Raw genomic sequence first — 27605 nt, forward strand, 5'->3', positions numbered from 1 at the left:
TTGTGGAAGACATATTACATATATGAGTATAAAGATGAATTTTAGATGAATTTTAAAAAAGGGAGACATATTCCAATTTTACATATAAATATATAAACTGGAGATATCCTTAACATAAATAATGATTTAAGTTGTACTAATTAATTAATTATTATATTATATAAATATTAAATGATAACACTTATATAAATCAGAAATAAAAATATATTTACCTTTAAAAGAAATAAGTAAATTTTAATATTTTTTTAAAATTAATATAAATTAGTTAAATCAAGTATTTATTAAAATATATAATTATATATAATTAATATATTACAAAATTTATGTGATAAATTCACTAGTTTTCTAAATAAGTGTAGATTATATATTCACTTAATGATTTAGTGAATCATAAAAATTATTTATATTCACTAAATATATATTAAATTATTTTAAAAATTATTTATATATTCACTAAGTGTGGATTATATATTTATTAAGTTAATATAAATCCACTTAGAAAATTTAGTGAATTCAAAAATTATTTATATTTAGTGAATTCAAAAATTATTTTAAAAAATATTTGTACATTATACATTCACTAAGTGAATTTTAGTAAATTTATAACAATTTTTGTAATATATAAATTATACACAATAAGATATTAATTTATAATAAGTTTTATTTTTTTTAAATTGGAAAACACTTAAACATTTCAATAAATATTTAATTTAACTAACTTATATTAATTTTAGAAAAATGTTAAAATTTTAGTATTAATAAATTATGTTTATTGCAATATTAATTTATATAAGTGTTATTATTTAACACTTATATACCACAATAATCAATTAATTAGTTCAAACAATTATTTTTACTAATTACACTTCTAGTTCCTGTATTTACATGTGAAATTGAAATTCATTTCTCTCTCATACAAAAGTTTTTCCTACACTTAATAATACATGAAATACGTTCAACCATGTATTTTTATATATTCTGACGTTTCAGGCCAATAGCATAACCGTTGGACACATAATTTATTATGGGGAGGACGAATTTCAATTTCACATATAAGTATATAGAGGACTAAAAATATACGTATCCCTGCACTTTTATTTAATATTTTATAATATATCATTTAGAATAGTATTTTATATTTTAAAATACATGATTTAAAATATAAAAAATCATATTTTAAGTTGTATAATTTAAAATATAAAAATTATATTTCAAGGTGTATATTTTGAAATATAAAAATTTATGTGAGTGTAGACGAGAGGTTTGACATTTTTTTTTTTTTGTTTTGTAATGGAGTTGGAAGGAGGCTGCATAGACTTTAGGCTGAGGGTTATCCTAATATTTGGCACCTTATTTGACTTTAGGAATAAATTACTCTTAATTGTCGTACTAATCTCTTAATTATTGTGCCAACTTTGTCTATAGTTTGTTTTAAACTATATGATATCAAATTTTGCAAATTACAAATATATTTATTTATATTAATTATTAGTTTGCAAATTAAATTATTAATTAAATTTGATTTATTTTATTACTTAATTTTGGAATGTTATTTATACCTATAGAAAAAGAATTTTTCATTTTCATCTTCACATTTTTATTACAAATTTATTCTTTAATAAATAACTGTTTTTAAATTAAAATAATTATTTTATCATTTTAAAAATAACAATTTTATTACATTTAACTTATTTATTTATTTAATTTTCTAAAAATAATTAGTTTTAAAATAAAATAAGTATCTTTGATACAAAAATTATATATACTAAATAAAGAAAAAAATATTGTAATAAAATTTAAAAAAAAAATATTTATGATTACTTTTAAAATTGAAAAAGTGAACACACATTCAGAACGCATGTGCTGTGTATAATTCTTTAATGTGTTTTAATATGTGGGATATGTTAAAATGTTTTTCTAGTTATTGAGTGATTAATAATTGAAATATTAATGCAAATATAAATTTAAAGAGGTCAATTATGAATTTGAATGTTTTTCCATTTTTTAAAAGTTAAAAGTATAATGATAAATTTTACATTTTTAATATATATTTACAATTTTAGTTGTCTAAATTTTTATTTAACTATAAAAAAATATTTTTAATTGTTAAGATTAAATAATATTTGATTCACAAATTTTTCTTGGTATTTTTTTGACTGAAATTCAAATTCATAATTCTTGTTTCACTGAAAGTCAATAGTTAGATATAAAGTTTATCATTATGGCAAATATTATAGGTCATTACATACTTTTCTGCTTAAGATTCTAGAAGTTTAATCGTGATTTAATTTACTAAACTTTTATCACAACACAATTTATGCATCATGATGCAACATTTATAACAAAATTTAATTGCACAATATTTTTTTTATATGGTTAGTATCTCTTTAGCCATTCAATTTATTTTTTATATCCTTCGATTAAAAATCTCTACCCTCTATAATTTTCTAGCTTTGAAAAATATTATTTATAGTATTTTTAGTTAAACTATTCCATGGTATTCCTTGTATTTCATTTTATTCAAATTCGGATTTAAATTATATAAACATCACTTGATACTAATATTTTATATTTCACATACATATTATAAAATTGGATCATCAAAAATACAATAACTTCAACACTCGTGAAAATCTCTTCATTAAAATCAAATCTACTACTATGATCAATCTTACCGGTCATAAATATTTATAGATATGGAATTTCTTTTCACTTACCAAACGAAATGTCACAAAAAGAAAATATAATGTGATGAATAAATATTAGTTCATTGATTTGTTATAATTACTCATATTACTTATATGATTAATTGATTTAATTATTTTTTAAGAAATTTAAAGATTTAAATATTTGTATTAATTATTTGATTTGTAACTTTTTTTTTGTTTGTTACATTTTGTATCTATAAATAGGATTTTTCGTATTAGTAATAATACACGTATGAAATTAATATTCATTCTCTCTATGAACAACTTTATATTGCAAAACACTTATCAGAACCATGCTCTAACCAATTAAGTTAGTGGACGCTTTTTCTATAAAGACAATATTTGTGTTCGACGTGTCTTAATTCAACTCTTTTTTAATCATTTTCTGATTTACAATTTTATCTTATATTCTTATTTTTGTGATAATAATTATTTGACCTTATCAATTTTTATTTATATTTTGTTATTATTATATTTATTATGATTATTATATTATTATTATCATGATGATTATTATAATTATTATTTATACTTGGTTTAACATTTAATATTCTTATATTAATTTTATAGTTTCATACATAAAAAATGGTTATTATTAATATTTTATGTGCTAGTTCTAAATATGTCAAACCTTGACAAATTTGAATTTTTGGTCATTGATATTATGAGAAAGAATTACTTATTTTGGATATTAGATGCTAAAATACATTCAAATGCAATTGGTGTTGGTGATGTCATCAAAGAAAGAAATAAAGCATCTGAGCAAAACAAATATTATAAATTTATTTCATGTTTTATTGTGACTAAACAAAACGATGACCTTTTGATTAAAAATCATGAGATTCGCCCGACTAATTCTGCTTTATTCCCAAAAGTAAATGCAGTAATATCTAATTCATAATTTCATGGTCGTGGTCTTGGTAGTGGTCATGATAGTAATCTTGGATGTGGATATGGTCATAAAAAAAATTTAAACAAACATTTTATCATCATAAGTGAAACAATAATGAGAAAAAGGAAAAGGAAAAGATGGAAATAATGAAAAATAAGATGAAAAAATAAATTATCATTGCAATGGTAAAAGTCTTTTGAGTTGTACTTATCATATACCAAAACACCTTAAAAATTAAGGAGAAGAACATAAAACACACATTGCTTATGAAAATGTTGATTTTGATTATGACCATTTGAATGCCACTTGATATTGTTGTTTTCTTTACTAAACAATTTGATCATCATTCATGTTAGGAGTGTTAAGAAAATCATAAATGCTCTTCTCTCCCTAAATTAGTGTAATTTATCCATTTTTGGCATAAAATGCATTATACATACAACTTGATATAAATATTTAAAACAAATACAATTATGTAAAATTGTATAAAATAAAAATAAAAAAAGTAAAATGACACACCAAAGTCACAATTTTTAACTTAATGTCATTTTTTCTTGGCTTTTAGTAATTTTTTATTTCCGTTGAAAGTAGCTTATGTGAACCTATGTAATATGTCTTAACTTTATTTAGATTTTAATTAGAATTATAATTTAGTTTTTTTTTTCATGATAGAAAAAAATGAAATTTTTAAAATTAAATGAGTCAATCCATTTAACTCACGAACTCGTGGTGGGCCGGACCAAGTGACTCATTTTTTTGACAGTTCTAAAAGTTAATAATAAACCCATTATTAGAAAAAAATTAGAAATGAGTCAATCTTATCTTTAAAATGAATACATTGTGACATTTGTGGTCCAATACACTATCATCTTTAAAACAAATACATGGTGATATTTGTAGTCCAATACATTCATCATTTAGATATTTCATTGTCTTAATTGATGTATCAACTAGATGATCACATATTTGTTTATTATCAACTCACAATCAAACATTTGCAAAGTTATTAGCACAATTAAGTAAGTTAAGAGTTCATTTTTCAGATTATCCAATTAAAAAAAATTGTTTTGATAATGTTAGTGAATTTACATCTCATTCTTTTTGTAAGTATTGTATGTCAATTGATATTGAAGTTGAACATCTAATAGCACATGTTCATACTCAAAATACACTTACAAAATCATTAATAAAATGTCTAAAATTAGTTACAAGATTATTATTTTATGAAAGTTAATCTTCTTATAACTACTTAGAGATATATTACTTAATTTATTTATTTTTTCTTGTTAATTAAATATCAAATTAATTAAATTTTAAGTTTTAATGATATATTTTCAATTATTTTCTTTTTATAAAGTACTTAAAATATTTTTCAATTGAAACTCATTTAATATTTTATGAATTAAATGAGGCGAGTGTTACTTTTCATTTTACTTGTCATATTATTCTATCTTTTAAGTATTAACAAATTATAAAATTTTATAATTAATATTAAATAATATTTCACTATAATATATTTTATATTAACCATAAAATAATACATTTTTTCATAAAGACATAATAAAATAACATATCAAATACTAGTCACATCATACCAAATACTCAAATGAAAATATAAAATTTTTAAATATTCATAATATTACCGACATTTTCTTGGTTGCTAGCATTCAAATGAGTTTCATTTTTTCATCCTGATTTTTTCTTTTCCCTGTCATTTTTATGCATTTAATAGTTTCATTTTTTTCATCCTGTTTTTTTTTTCTCGAGTTCGGATCCCAATCCAAACAGCATACAATTCAACAGTGGATGGATTGACTTAATTGAAAGTTGTTTTCAACGCATAATCTTGAACTCTTGTTCTAAGTTTTGTAATGCCTAGTTTGATGAAAATCGTTGGTCTCAACACAACATCGTCGTATAAAAGTGTTTTGATGTGGTGACCTTGTTTTCAGACATCACAGATGAATGCTTCCTTTTCAAGCTCTGCGCTTTCCCTATTTCTTCTCCTTTTTCTCTTCTTCAGCTTTTCCACCTCACAAACCCAACTCTTGCTGTCCCCTTCTCTGCCCTCAGTTAAACCGGCCACCGCACTCGTCGCCGCCCTGGATGGTACCGTGTATTTGGTGGATAGTGATTCTGGGAGGGTCTTTTGGTCTTTTTCAACTGGATCTCCAATCTACTATTCCTATCATGTTCCCATCAACAACCCTAGCCACAACTTCACAGCCTTCGTTGAATGTGGAGATGATTGGGAATTAATCGTCCACGATGCTCACTTGGGTAAACAGGTATTGATTGTCCTTTAACATGTCAAATACTTCATTGTTTTTTTTTTTTTTTTCTGCATTCCCTGTTCCTTTCATTTCCTCTCTTATGCTGAGGAACATTAGGTTTTTGATGATTTATAATTTATTTCTCGTAAAGGCAAATTCATGAGTCTAATTCCTGTATGTCTACTTGGATGATTCTCTGGATTCAATTAGAAATTGTATTTATGGCCTGCAGAGATTATCGAAATCTATTGAAGAGTATGTTGCTTCTACCCCTATCAAGACAGAGGATGGAGCATCTGTATTTGGTCACAAGAGAACCACTATGTATGTAGTTAATGCTAAAACTGGAGGGCTATTCCGAAGCTACTCTGAACATGATCATGCTTCTAATGCGGTGTCGGGTTATGATGACCGGTTGCATGTTGCAAGCACGAAGGATAATGTGCTTGTTGATCCTGCTCAGCTGAATCCACCCGAGTTCTTGCTTGAGATAACTAGGACGGATTATACTTTGCAATCCGTTGTTCCTGGTTCTGGAATAGTTTTGTGGACCATGAAAGTGGCTGAATTTAAGGCTGCATTGGTTTGCTCACATACTGAAAATTCTTCTGGAAGGATTTCATTAGATGCAGAGGATGGGTATGTTTTCGACGGTGGCTTAGATTTTGCTATGCCCTATGCATGTTGGGACATGAAACTGCATGAAGTATACCGCCAACGCAAGAAATTTTTTATAGAACCTGCTGACCCTGAGAGATTGTCTGAGGTTTATAAAAAAGTTCCATTTCATTCTTCAGAGCTCATGCTTCCATCACAACCAGGTACAGATAAATCTGTCCTAGGCCGGGAGGGAAATCTGATGCTATCTCTGCCTATGCCAAATCCTTTGCCTTCTTTGCCAGACAAAACTGGCTTCTATGAGGGCAATGATAATGTACCTATGCTCCCTCAGTCTCTTATGGAGACCACTACTGGAGAAGTTGATCCAGGCAGGGTGAATAACTGGTCAAAAACAATACCTCTTGTATTATTTACCATCTTTCTTGGTTCTTTTATTATCTATAACTCTCTTGTCTTTACAAATAAAGACCAGAACAGGGAGACAAATTCAAAAAGTCCACCTCCTAAGAAGAAGAAAGCTCGCAAGTCAATAAAGAACAACATCATTGCTGTCACACAGAATAAGCAATCGTTATTGGCCCAGGAGGGGGGCACATTCACACTTAATGAAACAAACTCCAGTACGCAGGTGCAACTTGATGGACGGAGGATAGGTAAACTGTTTGTATCTAATAAAGAAATTGCCAAGGGAAGCAATGGTACTGTTGTCCTTGAGGGGACATACGAAGGTCGGACAGTTGCTGTCAAACGTCTTGTTCAAAGTCATCATGATGTAGCCCATAAAGAAATCCAAAATCTCATTGCATCTGACAGGCATCCAAACATTGTCCGATGGTATGGGGTGGAATGCGATCATGATTTTGTTTATCTTGCTCTGGAACGCTGTACATGCAACTTGGACGATTTGATTCATTTGCACGCTGATATATCAGAAAATCCAGCAGTTAGAACTTCTCAAATGCGAACAGAGGAGAATGATATGCACTATCTTTGGAAAACAAATGGTTTTCCATCACCTCTGTTACTGAAACTGATGAGGTGAGTGAAAATATTGAACACTTGTTGATTGTTATGGATGTGATGTACACAAGGTGACAATGAACACAAGGTGACAATGAACACAGTTTCCTAGGTTAGATAAATATTATATTTCTCTTGGCTTATGTGTAAAATGGTGAGTGAGAGTTGCTAGAATTCTACCTGAAATTGAAGGTAAAGAGATATCTTTGCGCATGGATGAGTGTCATAGTAGCCAACTAGGTTATCAACTTCTGCAAATGGCATGCACTTATGTTTTGCTATTACAAACGGAACTACGAAAACATTTTTTCAATACACTACACAAGCTAAAGTTTGACATGGTAGTTTAGTTCTCAGGTAAAGAAATCTATCTTGTTAAGGTCACCTAGTGGAGCATTTTTACAACTAGGGAGAAAATGGAAGGATCTATTGTCAATGGGGATTTAAAGATGGTAGCTTTCATAAAGAGAGTATGAAATAATTGACTAGAATAACTTGGGCATTAACTTGTCATAAGAGAATCCAATAGGATAAGAAAGGCATAAGTACTACATATAAAGTAAAAAAGATAAGATAGCAAAGATTGGTGGAAATGGTAGACATGACAAAGAGAGATAAGAATATGCAGGGAGGGTCCTGTTTAATTTTCATTTAGGACTCTCGCAGTTGATTCAAGTCAATAGAGGTTGATAGTTGTTATGACTTAGTGATTACTCAACCATGGGCATTCATTTTGATAAGTCTTGTTTATTTTCTGTTGACATCATCTTGACTTTCACGTTATTGAAACACAGGGATATAGTTTCTGGGCTTGTTCATTTGCATGAACTAGGGATAATCCATCGGGATTTGAAACCTCAAAATGTTTTGATAATAAAAGAAAGATTATTGGTTGCAAAGCTTTCTGACATGGGAATTAGCAAACGTCTTCTCGAAGACATGTCTTCTCTAGGTGAAAGTGTTACGGGTGAGTAGAAGAATTTATTTGTGTTTTTTAAGCATTTTGACTATATGAACGACTAATGGTGTCTAGAATGAGATGGCTCTATCATTGTAAGATTTTAGTGATGTACGAGTGTCTTTCACATGTTAGTTTTGCTTTATTTTTACACAAACTCTTAGTTTTGTTCATATTTTTTTGCTGAACTCAAAATATGTTAATCCAAACATACATGTAGTCTTATGCTGCATTAATTTACAAGTCTTAGTCAATTATGTGTTCTTATTCTTAATCTTACAATAAGGTTTAATGTGTTAATTGCATGTAGGCTGTGGCAGTTCAGGCTGGCAAGCTCCAGAGCAACTTGTTCAAGGGCGTCAAACACGAGCTGTGGATTTATTTAGTTTAGGATGTGTCCTCTTTTTTTGCATGACTGCAGGAAGGCATCCATTTGGAGAGCGGCTTGAACGTGATGTCAATATTGTTAAAAATCAAAAAGATCTGTTCTTAGTGGAGTTTATTCCTGAAGCCGAGGATCTTATTTCTTGTTTGTTAAACCCTAATCCTGATCGTAGGTATATCATTCTCATCCCAAATCAGTTTTCGGAGAATAGAGTTTATACCTCTCATATTTATTAATAATAATTTGCATCTCTTTTTGAATTACTTGATTGTTGTGTAATATAAATTCTAATACACTATCACCTCTCTGAAAATTCAGCTTTTGATTTTTCTAAATGTCAATATAAATAATAAAACAGGAGCTTTATTCTATTTTGATAAATCTGTAGAAATCTGTGTATATATGCTGATATTTGTCAGACTGCCTTTAAGTTGAGCCTAAGATTGGTGAAAATGGGTTGAATGAAAACGATATGATTTATAATGTTGTTATTCATCTCAAATATGATGCAAAAAACTGTCTTTCAGTTTGTGACCGACGTAATGCAATGCAATAATTGTTACCGGTACGTAGTTACTTTGATCTCTAGTGTATGTTACAAAAAAATCTGTATTTAATTGCATTGCCAGTGCAACTTCAACTGGCTTTTTAATTCCAATAGCAGTTTGGAAGTTGCCAGATATTTCTTAATGTGTGGATACTCATTTTGGTGCTGTGGCCATTGATGAAGTTCAAAGCAAGAAGCTTGTTGGAAAGTATCTCTTATTTAGGAAAATTAAATCTCTTCAGTGAAAATATAATCTATTTAGGATCTATACTATTCTGATTTGTAATCTGGACGAATAGTTATCTTTCTTTGTTCTCTTATTTACTGTATATCTATATAAGTGCAAATTGTGAGGAAAGGTGATTGCCATTCACATGCATGCAGATGCATGGTTGCAGAAAAAATATTATCCTGGAAGGTTATCAAAGGGGATGATTATGTTGCATACAATTGCTAAATTTACATGAGATTTGATTGCCTAAATTATGATAAGATTAAGTGGGATTGCCTGATAACTTTCAATGATTAGAGAGACTTAACTTATGTATTTTTGTGTTTGTTTTTGTCTTGTTATAAGTATACAATTCATTGAAGAAATTATTTCATCTGTTGTCAGGCCAATGGCGATTGAAGTATTGCAACATCCTCTCTTTTGGAGCTCTGAGATGAAACTTTCATTTTTGCGTGACGTAAGTGATAGGGTGGAACTTGAAGATAGAGAATCTGTTTCTGATCTTTTGAAGTCATTAGAAAGCATTGCTCCACGGGCTTTAGGTGCAAAATGGGATGAGAAGCTAGATCCTGATTTCATCACTAACATTGGTCGATACCGGAGATATAAATTTGACAGTGTGCGGGACTTGTTGAGGGTCATGAGAAATAAGCTAAATCATTACAGGGAACTGCCTCAAGAAATCCAGGTTTTCTTCTTGAACTAACATTTTCTCATTATATTTTTTTACTCCAGCTGACGTCCATGAAACTATTTGTTCACTTATAAGTCTCACTATCCAGAATTTTTTTAAATAGTACAATGCTGCTTTTAACAAATGTAGAAATTAGCTTAGGTGAAAAGAAATGTAGTTCATGTATCAAAATCAGCTCTAAATGTTGTGGTCAGCTTCATTTTTAAAATACATCCCTGATACCAGTTTTGTCACGTTGATTCTGAATATGACTCTATTTTAGATACTGTTCGCTTTAATAATAATTTTTTCTTTTAATATCCACAATATTTTTTTCTGTAACTCCTCCCCATATCTAAACCATGTGGTACAAAATTTATTTTCAGCTAAAACCATATCTGAACGCTGATGTTTTATCATAATGGCAATTGTCACATAAACAGCATATTCATTTGATAAAATATAGCAGTAAAGCATATTTATTAGAGAGAATGTAACAGTAAAGCAATTCTTTACATTATGAAGTATATCGTGCATTGAATCTTAAGCCTAGTACTTCAACCCTTACAGCACATCATCACAGTGATAATTCTGATGATTGGTTGCCATGACAATATTGTGAGTTTGTGGTTACTGATGTTCTTATCGTGTGTGATGATAGGGAAATGTAACAATGTTGGTTATTCTTAGAAATACTGGCCTTTGTTGATTGAATTAGTGAATAGCGATTGCATTTTTGTTTGATTGTGCTTGAGTTTGAGTTTTAAATTTTCGCAATGGATTTCATTGAAATCAATCGATTGAATCTCCATTAACGTATGGTACAATCCTCCAGATCTTTAACTTATATGGGGTTTATTCCTTATTCTTATACTCGGGAAAAGACAAATAATACTTACATTCTTTAAGGTTTAATGAAATTATGATCACTATGAAATTATACTCGATATAAAGCAATACAACTTTCTGGTTATATACAGAAAACGTTCCAATACAACTCAGAAAGGATGAAGGATAAGCAGAAGTACACTCATTTCCAGCATAATGTCTTCCTTTTCCCATTTTAATGGCTCTTTTATGACTCACTGATTTCTTTATAAATCGAGGGAGGTCAGCGTGATATTAAAAAGGAGAGGCTCTGTAGTGTAATTTTATTAAACTTGAGGGAATGTGAGTGTAATGTGATACATATTAACCAATGATGATGGCCCATGAATTATTTGCTCATCTTTACGTGTGTGGCTTCTAATTTATTTCTTCTTTGTTATCAGGAACTGATAGGACCTGTTCCGGAAGGATTCAATGACTACTTTGCAAGTCGATTCCCAAGGCTCTTGATTGAAGTGTACAAAGTTATATACAGAAATTGCAAGAACGATGAATGTTTTCAAAGATATTTTAGATACATTAACTAGTGCCTTCGCTTTGTTCGGATGACTTGGAGAATTTTTTCAGTCAGGAAAGATAGGTCGATCTGGAGCTAAATGTGTTTAGATTTACAGAACGGAGGAAGATTTGTATTATAGTGTAACATATGTTGTCACTCTTTACAGATTAACTAACCAAAAGTTACAGTGGAATTCCATCTGTATTGTCCGTAGTGCTTAGAGGATTCAGCTAAATGTACATTAATGTATTCTTACAGAATTAAGAATTGTAAAAACTTAAATCTATCACAAACAGGAATTGGTTTCGGATTTTTTTACAGTTTATTTATTTTATAATATGTTAATAAAATATTTTGTATGAAATTAGTTGACTCTTATTGTCTACATTTATGATGAATTCTTATATACCACTGGCGCGTGGCTCACAAATTATGATCTGGTGTTAGTTTGTATCAGATATGCTTCTGTTTTGTAATTTGACCCTTGTCTTCCGTCCTTGGTCATTAAATTTTACTTTCGTTATTTGTTGTTGTGGTGCATAATGAAGTGCAGAGCTAATTCAACTCTTTTCACTCATAATAAAACGGAAGAAGTAAACAATTTCACATAACTAAATAGACTAAAACATTAATTAAAAGCAGTTAGTCAAATATAAACTGATGTAATGTTCTAATCCATTGGCCACATAAATGACACTTTTATTGTGATTACAATCAGCAAGAAATTGGAAATGATTAATGAATATATATATATATATATATATATATATATATATATATATATATATATATATATATATATATATATATATATATATATATATATTTGGTATAAACTGAAAACCCTTTTTTTTTTGCATATATAAAGAATGAAAACCAGGTTAAAAGAAGAAGTGTTACATATAGCTACCCAAAGTTTTAATTTATCCTACATATATTTACTTAGGAAAAAACTATGTATTAGTAGTCCTAGTTGCAGTAGGAATGAATAGTGTTGGTGATCGATGTAGAGACATGTTGGTCATAATAGTTCACTAGCATATTCACTTCTGCGTGAAGCAATTTCCTTATTGGAGCTGATGGATGTGCTTCCTTCAGTGCTTCGGTATGAGATCCTCTCCATTTTTCTTCTCTTGGAGCGGCTCTTCACAGTCTCTTCTTTCTCATCTGCAAATGAAAGGAAAGTCTTGAGACGTGAAGATCTTGATGATGATCCTAAGCTTTGGCCGTCAATGGACTCGGGTTCCTCTGAGTGGTGCTTCTGGTATTGCCTCAAAATCTGTATAAGATACATGAAGAGTGCAAGCAAGCACGCAACTCCACAGATCGCATAGAGCCCCCAAAAGCTTCTAAGTTGGAGTCTTTCCACTTCAAGCTTTGCCCCTTGTGATAAGCAAGCACTACTCAAAAGCCACTTGTCATGGATCCTTTGCAAATCTCCATTATCTATCATCTGCAATATGGCAGTTGACAAATCAACTGCTAATGGCGAGTCCCGTGGAAACGCCTGAAGAAAAATGAAGCAAAACAAGATATATTACCAAAGCTGACAAATCCAAATATGAGAACCAACAACTAAGGATTGATTCCAAGGACTAGTATTACGCATATTGCAGATCATATTGTTATGAAGTGGACTTTAAACCTCATGCCGAATATATATATATATATATATATATATATATATATATATATATATATATATATATATATATATCAGGTATTGGACTAGACATTATTATTAGTCCAACAGTGGATAACACGATAGGTTCAACAAACAATCAATTTTCTGATAACAAATGGCACAATAGGCCAAACAAACGTAATAAATTACGCTAAGATAGGCTTCAAACCATGGCTCCAATACTATGTTAAAAATTAGATTTTAAGCTTAACTTAACTTACAAAACAAGTTTGCACCCACTTATATACTATGAAATCGCATTATCTCTAGTCAATATAAAATCTTCAACACATACCGTTACACTTGCTTATTGGAAGAAAGAATAAAACCAAGGTACATAAAATAGTAAAGGCCATGTGATACTTACAAATCCCCAACCATTTCTGGTGAACTCCTGACCTACGACAGTTAAATCACAACGGCTGGAGAGGAAGATGTCAGTGTAGGCACGCTCGTCAATGTAAGCAGCAACACCCCCATTTTCGGGACCATTTTTCAGTGCTTTAGCAATTTCTTCTGGTGTTGTCAGAGGAACTAGCCTAGACTCCTCAATATGAATTTCCTGAACTAAGTAGTTTTTTGCAAAAGAACCCTGCGTGTAGCCGATAGGCACTTTGCTGTTTACTAGACTTTCAATGCCTTTAATGGGAGAATAAAGTTGTTGCACTGTGAGGATTGAGGTCAGACTTGCCGTATAACTTGAGTTAATTATAAGAACTACAAATAACCATATAATCAACACTACACGACCAAGTGTGCTCACTGTATTTTCCCCTGCATGGTATACAGAAAAAGCAGCTTCATTAATCCAAGGGAAGCTATCCCTTTGACAATAGACTTAAGAAAAAAACAAAAATATGGCACTTACTGTGGGAAAAGAACATTGTTGAAAAACTAAACCTGCCATATGCAAATCAAACCAGTTACAGACATAACAATCAAAGCTGTATACACATAATATAATAGGAAAATTAAAACCTCATCATAATTATATTTTGAGTTCTAAAAAAGATCTAAAGAGGACAGATACCAGATTTCTTACCATAAAACGGTGACTACTTGCTTTTTGGGTGGTCCTCTAAATTCATCATTCACCCTATGCTCCAAAATCCAAACAACAGCTCCCACTAATATGAAAAAGGCAGCTGTCACAAACCACATCTTTGGTGTAAAAGGGGCCAAAAAGGCCAAAGCATTGGATTCTGCCTGCCCAATGGGTGCTACTACCACAAGACCAGACTCAATATATGGCTGAGTAAAATCCACCATCCTTGTTCTTTCTGTAGTAATTGCAATGTCACCTACTGCACCATCAAATTCCTGCATGAGATGAAGAAAATTGGTCTCAGAAGATTGCCATAAAAAACATCCAAACTGCACAAAAAGTTATCGGCATGACACTCACACCCGTTGTGATCAGACGGACAAGCTCAGTCATACTAGGATTGTTCTTACCATCCCCGTATGAGATGAACCTGTAGGGGACAGCATAAGGCAACAGATTCACTGCAGCAAGAAATACATCAATGCAGAATCCCTCAAACATGTCAGTGCCTTTTATCTGTGAGACAAACTCCTGGTAACTAACACCTCTTGGTACTCCAATCTTTAAGAGCCTTCCATTGTTTGGAAAAACCCAACCACGAGGTCTTTCATCTGTGTTTCCAGGCCAAATCACAGGAAACAGCTTTTGATTTTTCCTGGGCAGATTGGCTGGTTTGGAATAAAGAGTTTCTGGAGGAACAACTGATAAACCAGAGTGGTTAGACCAATAACCAATCCTTCGAGTTCCTGTTCCAATCACATTAATGATTTCATATGCAGGATTAGCAAGGTTTCTATCGGATGCATACTTGAATGGACCTGACACACCAGTCATGTTTACCTCATAGATCTTTCTACGTAACAGATTTCCTTCATTAAAGATTTTCAAGGCCTCAAGATTCAAGTTGTTTCCATGTATGTTAGACAGCTTTGAATCAGTTGAGAATGTAATCCGGTTACCTTCTTTGAAAAATGCATCAAGAGCATGAGCAAGTGCATAAACAGTGTCATATGCATACAGAGGTAGAAAACTCAATCCAAGTTTGACATTGGCAGTATTTCCACTGGTCAAGTTTTTCCACCTAGAAGCAAACCTTCTTCTGCGCTCTGAATTTGGCGTGTAGATACGTGGTGTAAGAACTCCTTGAATTTCATCCATTGAATCGGGAGAGAGGGGATAGTTGATATCAAGCAGAGCAGAGAGAAAAGCAGTGGCTATCCAGACATAACCAGTTCCCATCATCCCAAGATTCTTTGCAACTGTGAACACCTGAGGGCCAAGTTGAGTATTGCCATGAACAACTATTATCCGTGATTCTGCCAGAGCCACCTGCACAAGCACATTACTAATCTCTTCCACAGATGCTTGGGGACTCAAAGCTGCTTTATATGATATCTTGCAACGCCTCTCTGCAAGCTTATCTCCTAATGTGCTAATTCCATTTCTCCCATTATCATCATCAGGAAAGACAGCGATAACATCTTTCCAGCCATAGTAGTCAACAAGGTCTGCTATTGCAGTCATTTGATAAAGATCACTATGGCAAGTTCTAATGAAGAATGGGAATTGAAGCGAAGAAAGAGTAGGGTCAAAAGCTGTAAATGACAGAAGAGGAACTTGAAGCTCATTTGCAATATGAGTTATGACATGAGCTGTTACAGAACTATGTGGGCCTATTATCGCCACCGTCTGTCTTGCCATGACCTGCAAAACTGATATCACGCAGAGCTATAATTTGACAGAGTTGAAGTAACTTCATCTGTGCCTGAGAAAGATTATTTTTAAGGCTTTTAACACATAACAAGGGTGATACTGTGAAAGACATACCCTCGGCAATGCTCAGGAAACCTCTGTACTTAGAATCTTCTTGCATAGAGAGGTTTAGCCTGGTTCTACCAAGAATAGTTGGATCAGAATTTATATCTTCAAACGCAGCTTCTAATGCAATTTTTATAGTTCTACCAACACTGGTATTGTAAGAGAAGAGTGCCCCAATATTTACAAAATCTGGTACTGTGGAATTTTGCCTTCCACTCCCATTCGAAAAGCATCCAATGGAAAGAACCATGAAAACCAAGGGCCAAACTTTATTCATGGTTGGATAAGGAGCCTGTAAAACAATAGCTACCAATGAACAACTGAAGCAATATCCCTAATTTTGTTTTATTTTCCAAAAGAAAGCACAGCTACTAAACTAAGATCTTGAAAAGAGGTAGTAACAGAACCCCCCAATATAGTATAGCTCACAAACTCAAAAGCCAAATCTTCAACGCACATCAAATATAAAGAAATCTTAGAAAAACATAAAAGAAGAAAACATTAAAGTGACAACTATTAAGGCAAACAAGTAGAGGACTGCAACATGTAAAAAAAATAGAACTTTACTCAAAAGGGTCATACATGCCTGATAGATTCACAAAAAGGGAGGTGGCACCTATGCATAGTACACCAAAAAGACAAACTTTAACCAGTGACCAGTACTTGTACAGAAGGAGGGAGCCAAAAGTAAAAGCAAAGAGAGACCATGAAAAGCATAGTGGGTTATGGAGAATCTGGGCACTGAGGAAAAGTAAAGAAAATGGAGTGAGTGAATTGGCAATAAGGTTATTGCTAATGCTAAGGTTAGTGATGGTTGATATGGTCCATAAAAATTAATGCCACTGGGCACATATTGTTCTCCTTGTTTTTTATTTGAGTGATATAATCATTATAATGTGCAATGATGACCCTTGGCACCACCTTAAATTTGAACCTCAAAGTGTGAAATTGGCTTGAAACAGTTGGAGATAATTGTCGTGTTCCGAACAGCACAAGATTTTAAAGCCCTTCCACACTTTAAGGACAGTCCTCTCCCACAGGACTGCACTCTTCTGGTGCCGGAATAGGACATACATTCACACGTAATTGCTTGTCCTCATATCGGTGTCAATGACGTGGATTTTTCTTCACCGGAATATAAAATTTCTGCATAATCAGAATTTAGTATGTTTGATTTTTCATGTGAAACACATGGCATGGCAGCATCTTTGGCTCAAAGTTTTAAGTTATTTGTGCGTTGGGCGTGTAATAATTATATAATGTGCGATTAAAGTGATGTGAGAACGGTTCAGAACCAATGGATTTTAAAACTATACAAAATATATATTTATCACATGGATATGATATTTTATTTCTAAATGAAGTGTATGTATAAGAAAAAAAAAAGTGGTTATGAAAAGAAATTTCTGGAATAAGAAATGAAGTGGAATATTGCGTTGACTGTGTGGAGTGGACGGAAAGCAGTGTTTCATTTACCGTGGGATGTCGTGTCGTTCTCAACGAAGACAAAATGAAGTGAAATAGAAAAAAGAATAAGAGAATAAAATAAAAGTGATTTAGATATAGTTTTTTTTTTCTTTTTATGCTATTTTTATTACTAATAATTTAATACTGATTTTATAAACTTTTATTGTTTATTTCTTTTTCATAATTAATCTAATGATTCCTCAATACACCTTTTATGTTGAGCTTGAAAATTAGACAAGATTCAATAGTATATGATATCGCAAATTTATATTTTGATGGACAAGTTCTGAATAATTTAAATATCATATTAGTATAATGAAGTTTGTCTTTAGTTATATATTATAAATCGATTTACATTTATGCGAGATGTTAACATACTCCTCCATAATAAAAATATTGTATGTTGATATCAACATTAGATGTTCATATGAAAAAATATCAAATGTAAAAATTGAAAGGCGTGATAATAGTAAATAATACTTTGAATGTATTATTGATGACTTGTTTAGTTTTTTAAATATATATATATATATATATATATATATATATATATGTTAATAATATTGATTAGTATTAGTCATTGTTTTTAATAATAAATAAAAATGTTATAAACATCCTCGGATGATGCAAAAGTCAATAAAAGAATAGAAAAATGAGAAACGTGGAACTATCTAAATCCAGCTCAAACTTTGTAAAAGAAAATTGGCAACTTGATAAACTCTTTGAATTTGCGCACATGTTCAACCCTAGAATATTTAAAAAGGATTTTTTATTTAAAAAATAACATAAAAGAGTAACTTAAATTTATATTAAAGCAATAAATATATTATTTAATTTGACATGATAATCCCGTAGTGTTGTTTGAGTTTTGATACATATGGTAATGTTCATCTCTACAAGGATGCATCTTCAATAAAAATAGGATTAGATGATGAGCCCACTTTTAAACTTATTTAATAAATATATAAGTCTTCAACTTTATATCAATATTTATATTTGTATATGCAAGAAAGATGTTGTGACGTTTAATTACATGTTTATTTGGAAAATCTCAGATAGATAATTAACCAAATACTTGAAAACTCATCCATTGTAATTACAATTACTTGTATTTATTGGGATGGTTGTTGGGTTCGACATTGTTCATGGGTTAATCATAGCTCAAGTATACCTTAATTATGTTTAGTGTCAATAATTATGGTACTTGTTATTTTTTGTGGTTTACCTTGCTTTTATGTGGTTGTCCACTTGTTCTAATGCGACTGAGAGCTGAATCCCTATTCATTCGGTGACGTCTCTACCTTGTGTCAATCTTTTCGAGTTTTCTCCATTCATCATTCGATTATTTGAGTAGTCGGAATTGGATGACCACATAGTTCCCTAACTCCCACTCTTAGAAAGACAAATTAATTTCTTTTTGCCTCTATGTATTGTATGGTCCATTTAGGATGACAAAAATATTGGTATTCTTGATTATTTACGAATAAAATTTGTGACGGGTAATTAGTATTTGCATATATTTATTATTGTGGGTAGTGAATATTTTAATATTTATTTATAAATGAATTGGTTGCAAATATCATACTATTCGTATTTGTGAGTATTTGTTATTCGTAAAAAAGTAAAAATAAAATTTTATTTTACATTTCTTTACAAATTTATTTAAATTTTATTTTAAAATTTATAAAATATTCTTTTTAAATATTTGCAGTTATCCATGGATACCTGCGAGTTTTAAAAAATTTGCATATATCATCAATTAAGAATATTATCGTTTTTATCCCAAAGAATCATCCTATTAGTAGAGAAATAACTATTAATAAATAAATAAGATTAACACATACAATATAATGTGGAAACTCCAAATACGAAGAAAAATCACAAACACAGAGAATAATAACTGTGTAAATTTTTTCAGAGCAAGAATTTCGTTACACTTCACAACACTCTTAGAGTTCATTATATAATCACTAACATCTACCCCATACGTTATTCTAGTCGATATGAATTTTTCAAAATATGTTATTTTCATCCGTCCAACAATACCTACAAGTTTAAAAAAATATATGAATATTTTTTTAATAGATATATAACAAATAATAAAATGAATAATGAATGAATTTTTTTTGTTATGCATCATGAGAAAATAAATACATCTATGTATGACCCGACCTAATATCATCTAGGTGCACCTCTGTCCCTCAGCACAAAGCCGATGAAAAGCCTAGAAAGTATAGGTTGCAAAAATGTTTCAAAGAAAATGTCATTTTCTTTATTGTCCTAAGACCGTGTGGTCAGGCTCGAGCATGTTTCCAAAATCTGGAAAATTCATTTAATCCAATTTGATCCACTAATAAACCTTTCAAGAACAACATGAGAGAAAAAAAAATCTATGACAAAAATAATGTTAGAAAAATAAAAATTGTTTATTCGCGTATAAAAGTTTAAGTTGTGAATCATTGTATAATGTTTGAAGTTTATCTTTTTCAAATATTAAAAATCATCTTTGATTCTTAAAAGTTTCAGTAACATTAATATTTATGATAAAGTAATAAAGTCATTAATTATAAATATAATTATAATTAAAATTTATAATAGCTAAAGCAATAAAACAAAATATTAAAAAAACATTTTATGAATAAAGTAAATAATGTTGAAATAGCTTCTTTAAAAGGGTATATGTAAAAGGGTATATACTAAAGAAGTAAAATATTTATTTCAAAATTAATTTTATTTTTATTAAAAAAATATTTTATAAAAATAAAGAAGGAATAAAAATTAATGTCTTTACAGTTAAACTCTTAGATACAAATATTTATCTTAATAATTTTTTAATATTAAATTAATACCGGCAGAAAAAAATAGTTAAAAAAAATTAGTGACAAAATTAATTATAAAAATTAGAATTTTTTGTGAAATTAATAGTTGTACATAATTATATAACAGGTGATAATTTGGATTCTCTTTCTCCAAGTGAGTAACATAGTTCAGTATAATGATTAACATATTAAAAAGATTAAGAGTCCAAAACAAGCCTAATATACAAAATCTCTTGATGTGGTTATTACTTATTAAGGTAAGACAATGTGTTAACGTTGTTATTTTGGCGAGATCATGGGCAAGGCTAAAAAAGTTTTTGATAGAAAATTGTGAAAGAAAAATGCATAGAAGGATTGAGATTCATATGAAATGAAATGATAATAGAAAATTGATGATAGATTGCAAGAGATTGGAGTAGCACAAGGCCATGTATCCGGTCAACTGGTAACACAAATGGCAGCAGAAGAAGCCACATGTCACTTCCTTTCAAGCGCTACAATGGCGACCGCAAAACCTGCATTTGCCAATCACTTTATATATACTCATCTCAACGGTTTCCCCTTCTCTCTCATGTCCATTTATAACTATATTGGTCTTCGTTTTTCTGCTCTTAATCTTCTCTCTTTGCCACCACCATTTCTTCCTTTCTCTGCACGCTACCACCCATTTCTCGTGTTTTTCACGGTTGCCTTCACTTCAGTTTTTCTTTTTTGCTTGGATCAAGTGCCACCCACGTTTCCAATAGCTGTCTCTGGCTGTCTCATCTTCTGGGGTCGTTTAAAAATGGCTTCTTTCTCGGGTGCGCCGGTTGTTTGAATTGTTTTGGAGAAGCTTCTGGTATAAGGGATAAATAACAAATAAATGAAAAATCAAATTTTTAAGCTTTTTGTTTGGTTGTGGTTGTGATTGATTGGTGGATCGTGATATGGGACAAGGACATGTTGCACGTGTGACGCAGATACAATGAGTGGTGTTGGTGGTGGATGCCCCTGCCCCAGGGGTGGTACTGATGGTTCCATGGAGGATCCCAATGGGGATACGGTGGGGAATTTGAATCAGAATGCAGCGAAGCCTCCGAGGGACCATTCTGTTATGCGACATTTCAGCAGCTCTTCTTGGTCTGCAGAACCGGTTAGTGTAATCAAATTGAAATTGCATGTTTCTGTTTTCGTGGGTCGGATATCATCAAGATTCAACAACACCTGTGCAGCATTTTGATGGCTTCACACAATTTGGTTGAAAGAAAACCAGGATTTAGGAAAACTTGGAACATATTGGTTCCTCTCATTTATTGTTTTGATATTATACTAGGACTTGTTAGTATAGTAGTTGTATTATTACAAAAGAGGCTTTTGGCGTGTTTGGTTCCACCTTTGAGATGCAGTTTTATGATACCAGACATGATTTCCTATTTCTCAAACAGTTTTCAAACGTGTATATGGATCCGATTGTATCTGCAGCTAAATGCAAAAGGGTCGATAAAGTTTCTGGTGATTTATAAAAAGCTGCAATCTTAGGATGATTTTTCTTGAAAGTTTAAATGGCACTTTACTATTAAACTTTGGAGCAATTTGTTGGTTCATGTCCTTGTTTTGATCGGTTTGTTTCAAGTATAGTGAAAGCACAGAAAGAGAATTCCATGGAAAGAAAGTGGATTGTTTATTTGTTGAAGCTGCTGTTATCCATGTATTTTGACGTAGTCCTAGCTAGTAATTATGCCCTATCTTCTTCTTTCCAGGAATCAAATATTAGTATTACTGGACTTAAATCAAGCACAGAAAAAAAATCAGACTTTCCACTTGAAATTCGATCTGGAAGCTATTCTGATAAAGGACCAAAGCAGTACATGGAGGATGAATTCATATGCATTGATAGTCTTAGTGAATGTGACGGTCTAGGAGCAAACCTTCCTTCTCCTGCAGCATTTTACGGGGTATGTTTCTTGTGTTGAGTTAGATCGATCCTATTATTCACCTAATGAAGTGGGCAAATTCTCTTCGTAAGTGGAGCAATCTATAAGATATGAATGAATTCCCCATCACTGATTAACCACAGTGACCTAAAAGATTTACAAAGATTAATACATCAAAGAAACTATTTCTTCGACTACCATGTTTTGATTGGTATTCCAATCTTGTTTCCTTTTGCATGTCCCTTAGATTAGGCATTCATGGAGATTGATGATATACAGGTATTTGATGGACATGGTGGCGTTGATGCAGCAGCATTTACAAGAAAGAACATCCTCAAGTTTATAGTTCAAGATGCTCATTTCCCATCTAACATTAAGAAAGCAATTAAGAGTGCATTTGTGAAGGCTGATCTTGCTTTTAGAGATGCGAGTTCTCTTGATAGCTCTTCAGGCACCACAGCTCTGATAGCCCTAACGTTGGGAAGGTAAGGGACTGAGAACCATATGATTCGAGCAATGATTTTTAAACACTGTTGGTCCTTGCATATATGAATTTGAATGCATGCTGCTACTACATGCTAATTGTACTAGTAATCTATTTTGCAGTTCCATGCTGATTGCCAATGCAGGAGATTCTCGTGCTGTGTTGGGCAAACGAGGCAGAGCAGTTGAACTTTCCAAAGACCATAAACCAAATTGCACTTCTGAAAGATTAAGAATTGAAAAACTTGGTGGAGTGATCTACGATGGATACCTGAATGGCCAACTATCAGTGGCTCGTGCTCTTGGAGATTGGCACATAAAAGGCAGCAAAGGTTCTAAGAGTCCTTTAAGCTCGGAGCCAGAACTTGCTGATATGGTGCTGAGTGAAGAGGACGAGTTTTTGATAATGGGGTGTGATGGATTGTGGGATGTGATGAGCAGCCAGTGTGCTGTGACAATGGTGAGGAAGGAGATGATGCAGCATAATGATCCGAACAAATGTGCAAAAGTACTTGTTACTGAGGCCCTTCAACGCAACACTTGTGACAACCTCACAGTTGTGATTGTGTGTTTCTCCAAAGATCCACCTCCTAAAATTGAAATTCCTAGATCATATAGGAGGAGGAGTATTTCTGCTGAGGGCCTTGATCTTCTCAAGGGTGTTTTGAATGGTAGATGAATAAATGAAGTTGCTGATTTGTACAGATTATTGAGTAGGGTGTTCTTCAGTGGGGATTTTTCTGACTAACTGCTACCCCTGCTGCACTTGAACATTGTTGTTTGCTTAAATGTCAATAATAATGTTACACAACTTGTAACAATTCGAATTGGGGAGTATGATTATTACAAGGACTATTATCACCCGGCAAGGTCACACATACTTCTGGTCTTGTTGTCTACCACAAGGTTCTTGAAGTCCAGTTTTTGAGTATCCTTCTGTGTCAGTCTTCCCATTTTCAATGGCGGGAAGTGATACAAATACACAACACAATATAGCAAGCTTCCATTGTCCACCGAAAAGAGCTATGAAGTAAATGATTTGTATTTTCCGCCCTTAGTTTATCTTTTACAACATTTTCAAGTCATTGTAAATTTGTTAGGAACATTCACTGTGTTTTCTTATTGTTGTTGACCTGTCTTTGCCTTTACACATACATATGGCAAATTAAAGGAAAAACAGACAATCACTTATCAAGTTGAAAATGACTCTGTTAAAAAGACAAATATGGACATAATACTTAGAAGGATTGATAGTGTTAAACAAGGGTGTTCATGTGCAGCATCATTACTACAATCTTGTCAGGGATATTCTCTCTATTAGTACTAATTAATTCCCTGGAATCTTTATTGTGCAATCACATTTTCATAGAAGCTAATCGCCATAGAATTTTTCATCTTGTTCCTAGTTGGTTATTTCTTCCTGTGCTCCGATAATATCAACACACACTTTTGTTCATTTAGAACAGGTTAAACGAATGTACAAAATAATCTTTTTGGAATCAAGGAAAAACTTACTTAATTCAGAATTACGATTGTACGTAAACTTGTATGATGAAAGAAGAGGATATAGGTTGATATACTTGAAGTGCATGCATAAAAGTCTTCCTATTTTTCTTTGCATTGCTTTGTTAACAAATCATTCAGCTGTCGTTTTCTGTGATTAGTGTCCCTTTGTTTTAGGCCCCTTTTATGAGAAAAAAAGTGTCTTAAATACAATTTTCAATAAAACCATACGCATTCAAAAGTATATCTATTTTGGAGCAGACAACCTATAAAAGCTTAAAAACTTAAGAGTGATTTGTTAAGAGTCTAAGTATAAGTTAAAAATGAAAAAGTTAAGCAATGTGAAAAAATAAAGGAAAAAACCATAAACTTTAAGATTTTGTATGAAAAATGTGGTGTCAGCTATTATATAGGTATAGATTCTTAATAAGGATAGACAAAAATGATTCATTTTTTCTTTAAAGGGAACACATTTGCATTGAGTGGGGTGATTTGTTCAGCGGGAAAAATCATTGTTTGTGGCAAGATTTTTTAGTCTTATAATCTTTGTACTTAACCTCGGTTGATGAAATGCATAAACTTTGGAAAGTATTGGCATATCGTAGATCTTCCTCAACCCCTTATCTAAGGCGTTTCCAATTCCAAACGCATTCATCTACATCTTCATATTCTTCTTCTCCACCAAGCGAGGATCATGTTTCACAGCTGATACTGGACCAGAAATCTGCTACCCAAGCGTTGGAATGCTTCAGATGGGCGTCCACCGTCCCCAACTTCGCCCATTCTCAATCCACATACCGCGCCTTGATCCACAAGCTCTGCACATTCCGCCGTTTCGACACTGTCAAGCAACTGCTCGACGAAATGCCCCAATCACTCGGTGCACCACCCAATGATGCCATCTTTGTCACCATCATCCGCTGCCTCGGCCGGGCGCGGATGATTAGAACTGTAATCAAAGTGCTTGACTTGGCGTACAAGTTCCACGGCAGCCCCTCCCTCAAGATTTTCAATTCAATTTTGGATGTGCTTGTGAAGGAGGATATTGACATGGCTAGGGAGTTTTATAGGAAGAGCATGATGGCGAGTGGAGTTGAGGGGGATGATTACACTTTTGGGATTTTGATGAAAGGGCTGTGCCTCACTAATAGGATAGGTGAAGGTTTTAAGCTCTTGCAGCTTATTAAGTCCAGAGGGGTTACTCCAAACACTGTGGTTTACAACACTTTGCTTCATGCACTTTGTAGGAATGGGAAGGTTGGGAGGGCTAGGAGCTTGATGAGTGAGATGGAGGAGCCTAATGATGTTACCTTTAATATTTTGATATCTGGGTACTGTAAGGAAGGGAATTCAGTTCAGCCTCTTGTCCTGCTGGAGAAGAGTTTTAGCCTGGGATTTGTGCCTGATGTTGTCACTGTTACTAAGGTGCTGGAAATTCTATGCAGTGCTGGCCGCGCCACAGAGGCCGCCGACGTTTTAGAGAGAGTTGAGAGCATGGGAGGTTCGCTAGATGTTGTGGCTTACAACACCTTGATAAAGGGGTTTTGTGGAGTGGGGAAGGTGAAGGTTGGACTTCATTTTTTGAAGCAGATGGAGAGCAAAGGCTGTCTTCCAAATGTGGATACCTACAATGCACTGATATCTGGCTTTTGTGAATCTGGGATGTTGGATTTGGCTCTTGATCTTTTTAATGATATGAAAATAGATGGGATCCAATGGAACTTTGTTACATTTGACTCATTAATTAGGGGTCTGTGCTCAGAAGGAAGAATTGAAGATGGTTTTTCTATTTTGGAGCTAATGGAGGAAAGCAAAGAAGGCTCTAAAGGGCGCATCAGTCCTTACAATAGCATAATATATGGCCTGTTTAAGCAAAATCGATTTGATGAGGCAGCTGAGTTTCTAACAAAGATGGGGAACATGTTCCCTAGAGCTGTTGACAGAAGCCAGAAGATTTTAGAGCACTGCAAGAAGGGGTCTATTGAGGATGCAAAGAGGGTATATGATGAGATGACTGATGAAGGTGGAATTCCAAGTATTTTAGTTTATAACTGCCTTGTTCATGGATTTTCCCAACAGGGTAGTATCCGAGAGGCAGTTGAGCTGATGAATGAAATGATTGCTCATAACTGTTTTCCTATTCCATCTACATTCAATGCTGTCATCACGGAATTTTGCAGACAGGGAAAAGTTGAGAATGCCTTGAAGTTGGTGGAAGACATCACCTCAAGAGGTTGTGCACCCAATACAGAAACATACAGTCCTCTGATTGATGTCTTATGTAGGAAAGGGGACCTTCAAAAATCCATGCAGGTCTTTAGAGAAATGGTAGACAAGGGCATCCTTCCTGACCCTTTTATTTGGAATTCACTACTACACTGTCCGAATCAAGAAAGAAGGGTCAATAAGAATATATTCAACATAGATGACATACTCTAGTACTCAGGTGGATATTGCAAACTCTGTCCCACAATCAGTTTCTTAGCTTCATACTCTTAATACTCCCCACATATTAAGTATTCAAGAATTGTTTATTTGGTTTGATTTCCACCGATGGGTTTTAAATCTAACACCAAGTGTTTTGGTCGTTTACTCCCAGTTAATTGTTACAAACCTTATCTCAATGACTATGGGTGTACATACCTTGAATTGCCTTCCACAAAGCTCACCGTTTCTAATTGGGTGTGTAGACTAAATTTCTCTTGGTTATCCGTATACTAATGAAATTCTGTATGTGTAAGTGCATTGCTAAAGGGTACACCGACAGATGACCAAGTTGGCAATGGGTAGGCTATTAGTTAGCTTGTCACTATCACAAACGAGGGATATTTGAGTTTTTTATTTGATCTTCATCTTTAAGATTTACATCAAATGGATTATCTTCACTCCTATCACACTTGACATGACTTTTTTGTACAAAATTTTGGACGGCTGTTAGAAAGATGAACAAAGGAGAGACAAAGTTGTGGTGTCCTTTCTCTAAGGGGACCAACAAAAGCCTTGGCCTTTAGTGTATAAATAAAGTAGTTATGATAAAAAATAAGTTCCCTTATAAATATCTGAGTTTACAAGTGTCCACCACACAAGAATATTTCTAAATTAAAAATGTTAACAAAAAAGTAAGATGAATAGCAAATCTCCTTTCACTAATCAAATTCTTGGAAATATTAGGAACAT

At 32.5% G+C, this 27605-nt stretch overlaps 4 protein-coding genes across 5 annotated transcripts; 3 read left to right on the forward strand and 1 right to left on the reverse strand.

The window, feature by feature from the left end:
* Window positions 1-5330: 5330 nt before the first annotated feature.
* On the forward strand, window positions 5331-12008 carry LOC114173333 (serine/threonine-protein kinase/endoribonuclease IRE1a-like). The gene is made up of 6 exons (XM_028057643.2): window positions 5331-5888; window positions 6106-7532; window positions 8309-8481; window positions 8783-9029; window positions 10021-10324; window positions 11581-12008. The coding sequence occupies exons 1-6, from the start codon at window positions 5562-5564 to the stop codon at window positions 11722-11724; spliced, it is 2622 nt and encodes an 873-aa protein (XP_027913444.2). The 5' UTR covers window positions 5331-5561; the 3' UTR covers window positions 11725-12008.
* Window positions 12009-12577: 569 nt separating this feature from the next.
* On the reverse strand, window positions 12578-17127 carry LOC114173788 (glutamate receptor 3.6-like). 2 transcript variants are annotated; one of them, XM_028058389.2, is made up of 7 exons: window positions 16826-17127; window positions 16253-16535; window positions 14786-16137; window positions 14423-14700; window positions 14249-14280; window positions 13748-14154; window positions 12578-13203 (listed from the first exon to the last, which is right to left on the reverse strand). In XM_028058389.2, exons 1-7 carry the CDS (start codon window positions 16865-16867, stop codon window positions 12718-12720), a joined length of 2880 nt encoding a protein of 959 aa, XP_027914190.2. In that variant the 5' UTR covers window positions 16868-17127; the 3' UTR covers window positions 12578-12717. The 2 variants fall into 2 exon arrangements, with proteins under 2 accessions (XP_027914190.2, XP_027914192.2); XM_028058391.2 differs by lacking the exon at window positions 16826-17127 and having other exon boundaries at window positions 14786-16129.
* A 3714-nt stretch (window positions 17128-20841) lies between these two features.
* On the forward strand, window positions 20842-23736 carry LOC114171897 (putative protein phosphatase 2C 47). The gene is made up of 4 exons (XM_028056677.2): window positions 20842-21661; window positions 22269-22463; window positions 22722-22927; window positions 23049-23736. The coding sequence occupies exons 1-4, from the start codon at window positions 21494-21496 to the stop codon at window positions 23602-23604; spliced, it is 1125 nt and encodes a 374-aa protein (XP_027912478.1). The 5' UTR covers window positions 20842-21493; the 3' UTR covers window positions 23605-23736.
* Window positions 23737-24804: 1068 nt separating this feature from the next.
* On the forward strand, window positions 24805-27020 carry LOC114171901 (Pentatricopeptide repeat (PPR) superfamily protein). The gene has a single exon (XM_028056685.2). It carries the CDS (start codon window positions 24999-25001, stop codon window positions 26865-26867), a length of 1869 nt encoding a protein of 622 aa, XP_027912486.2. The 5' UTR covers window positions 24805-24998; the 3' UTR covers window positions 26868-27020.
* The last annotated feature ends 585 nt before the right edge of the window (window positions 27021-27605 follow it).

Source organism: Vigna unguiculata, chromosome 2 (assembly GCF_037176805.1).
Source record: "Vigna unguiculata cultivar grain cowpea cultivar isolate G323 ecotype 2 chromosome 2, ASM3717680v1, whole genome shotgun sequence".
In the NCBI taxonomy this organism is placed as follows: Eukaryota; Viridiplantae; Streptophyta; class Magnoliopsida; order Fabales; family Fabaceae; genus Vigna; species Vigna unguiculata.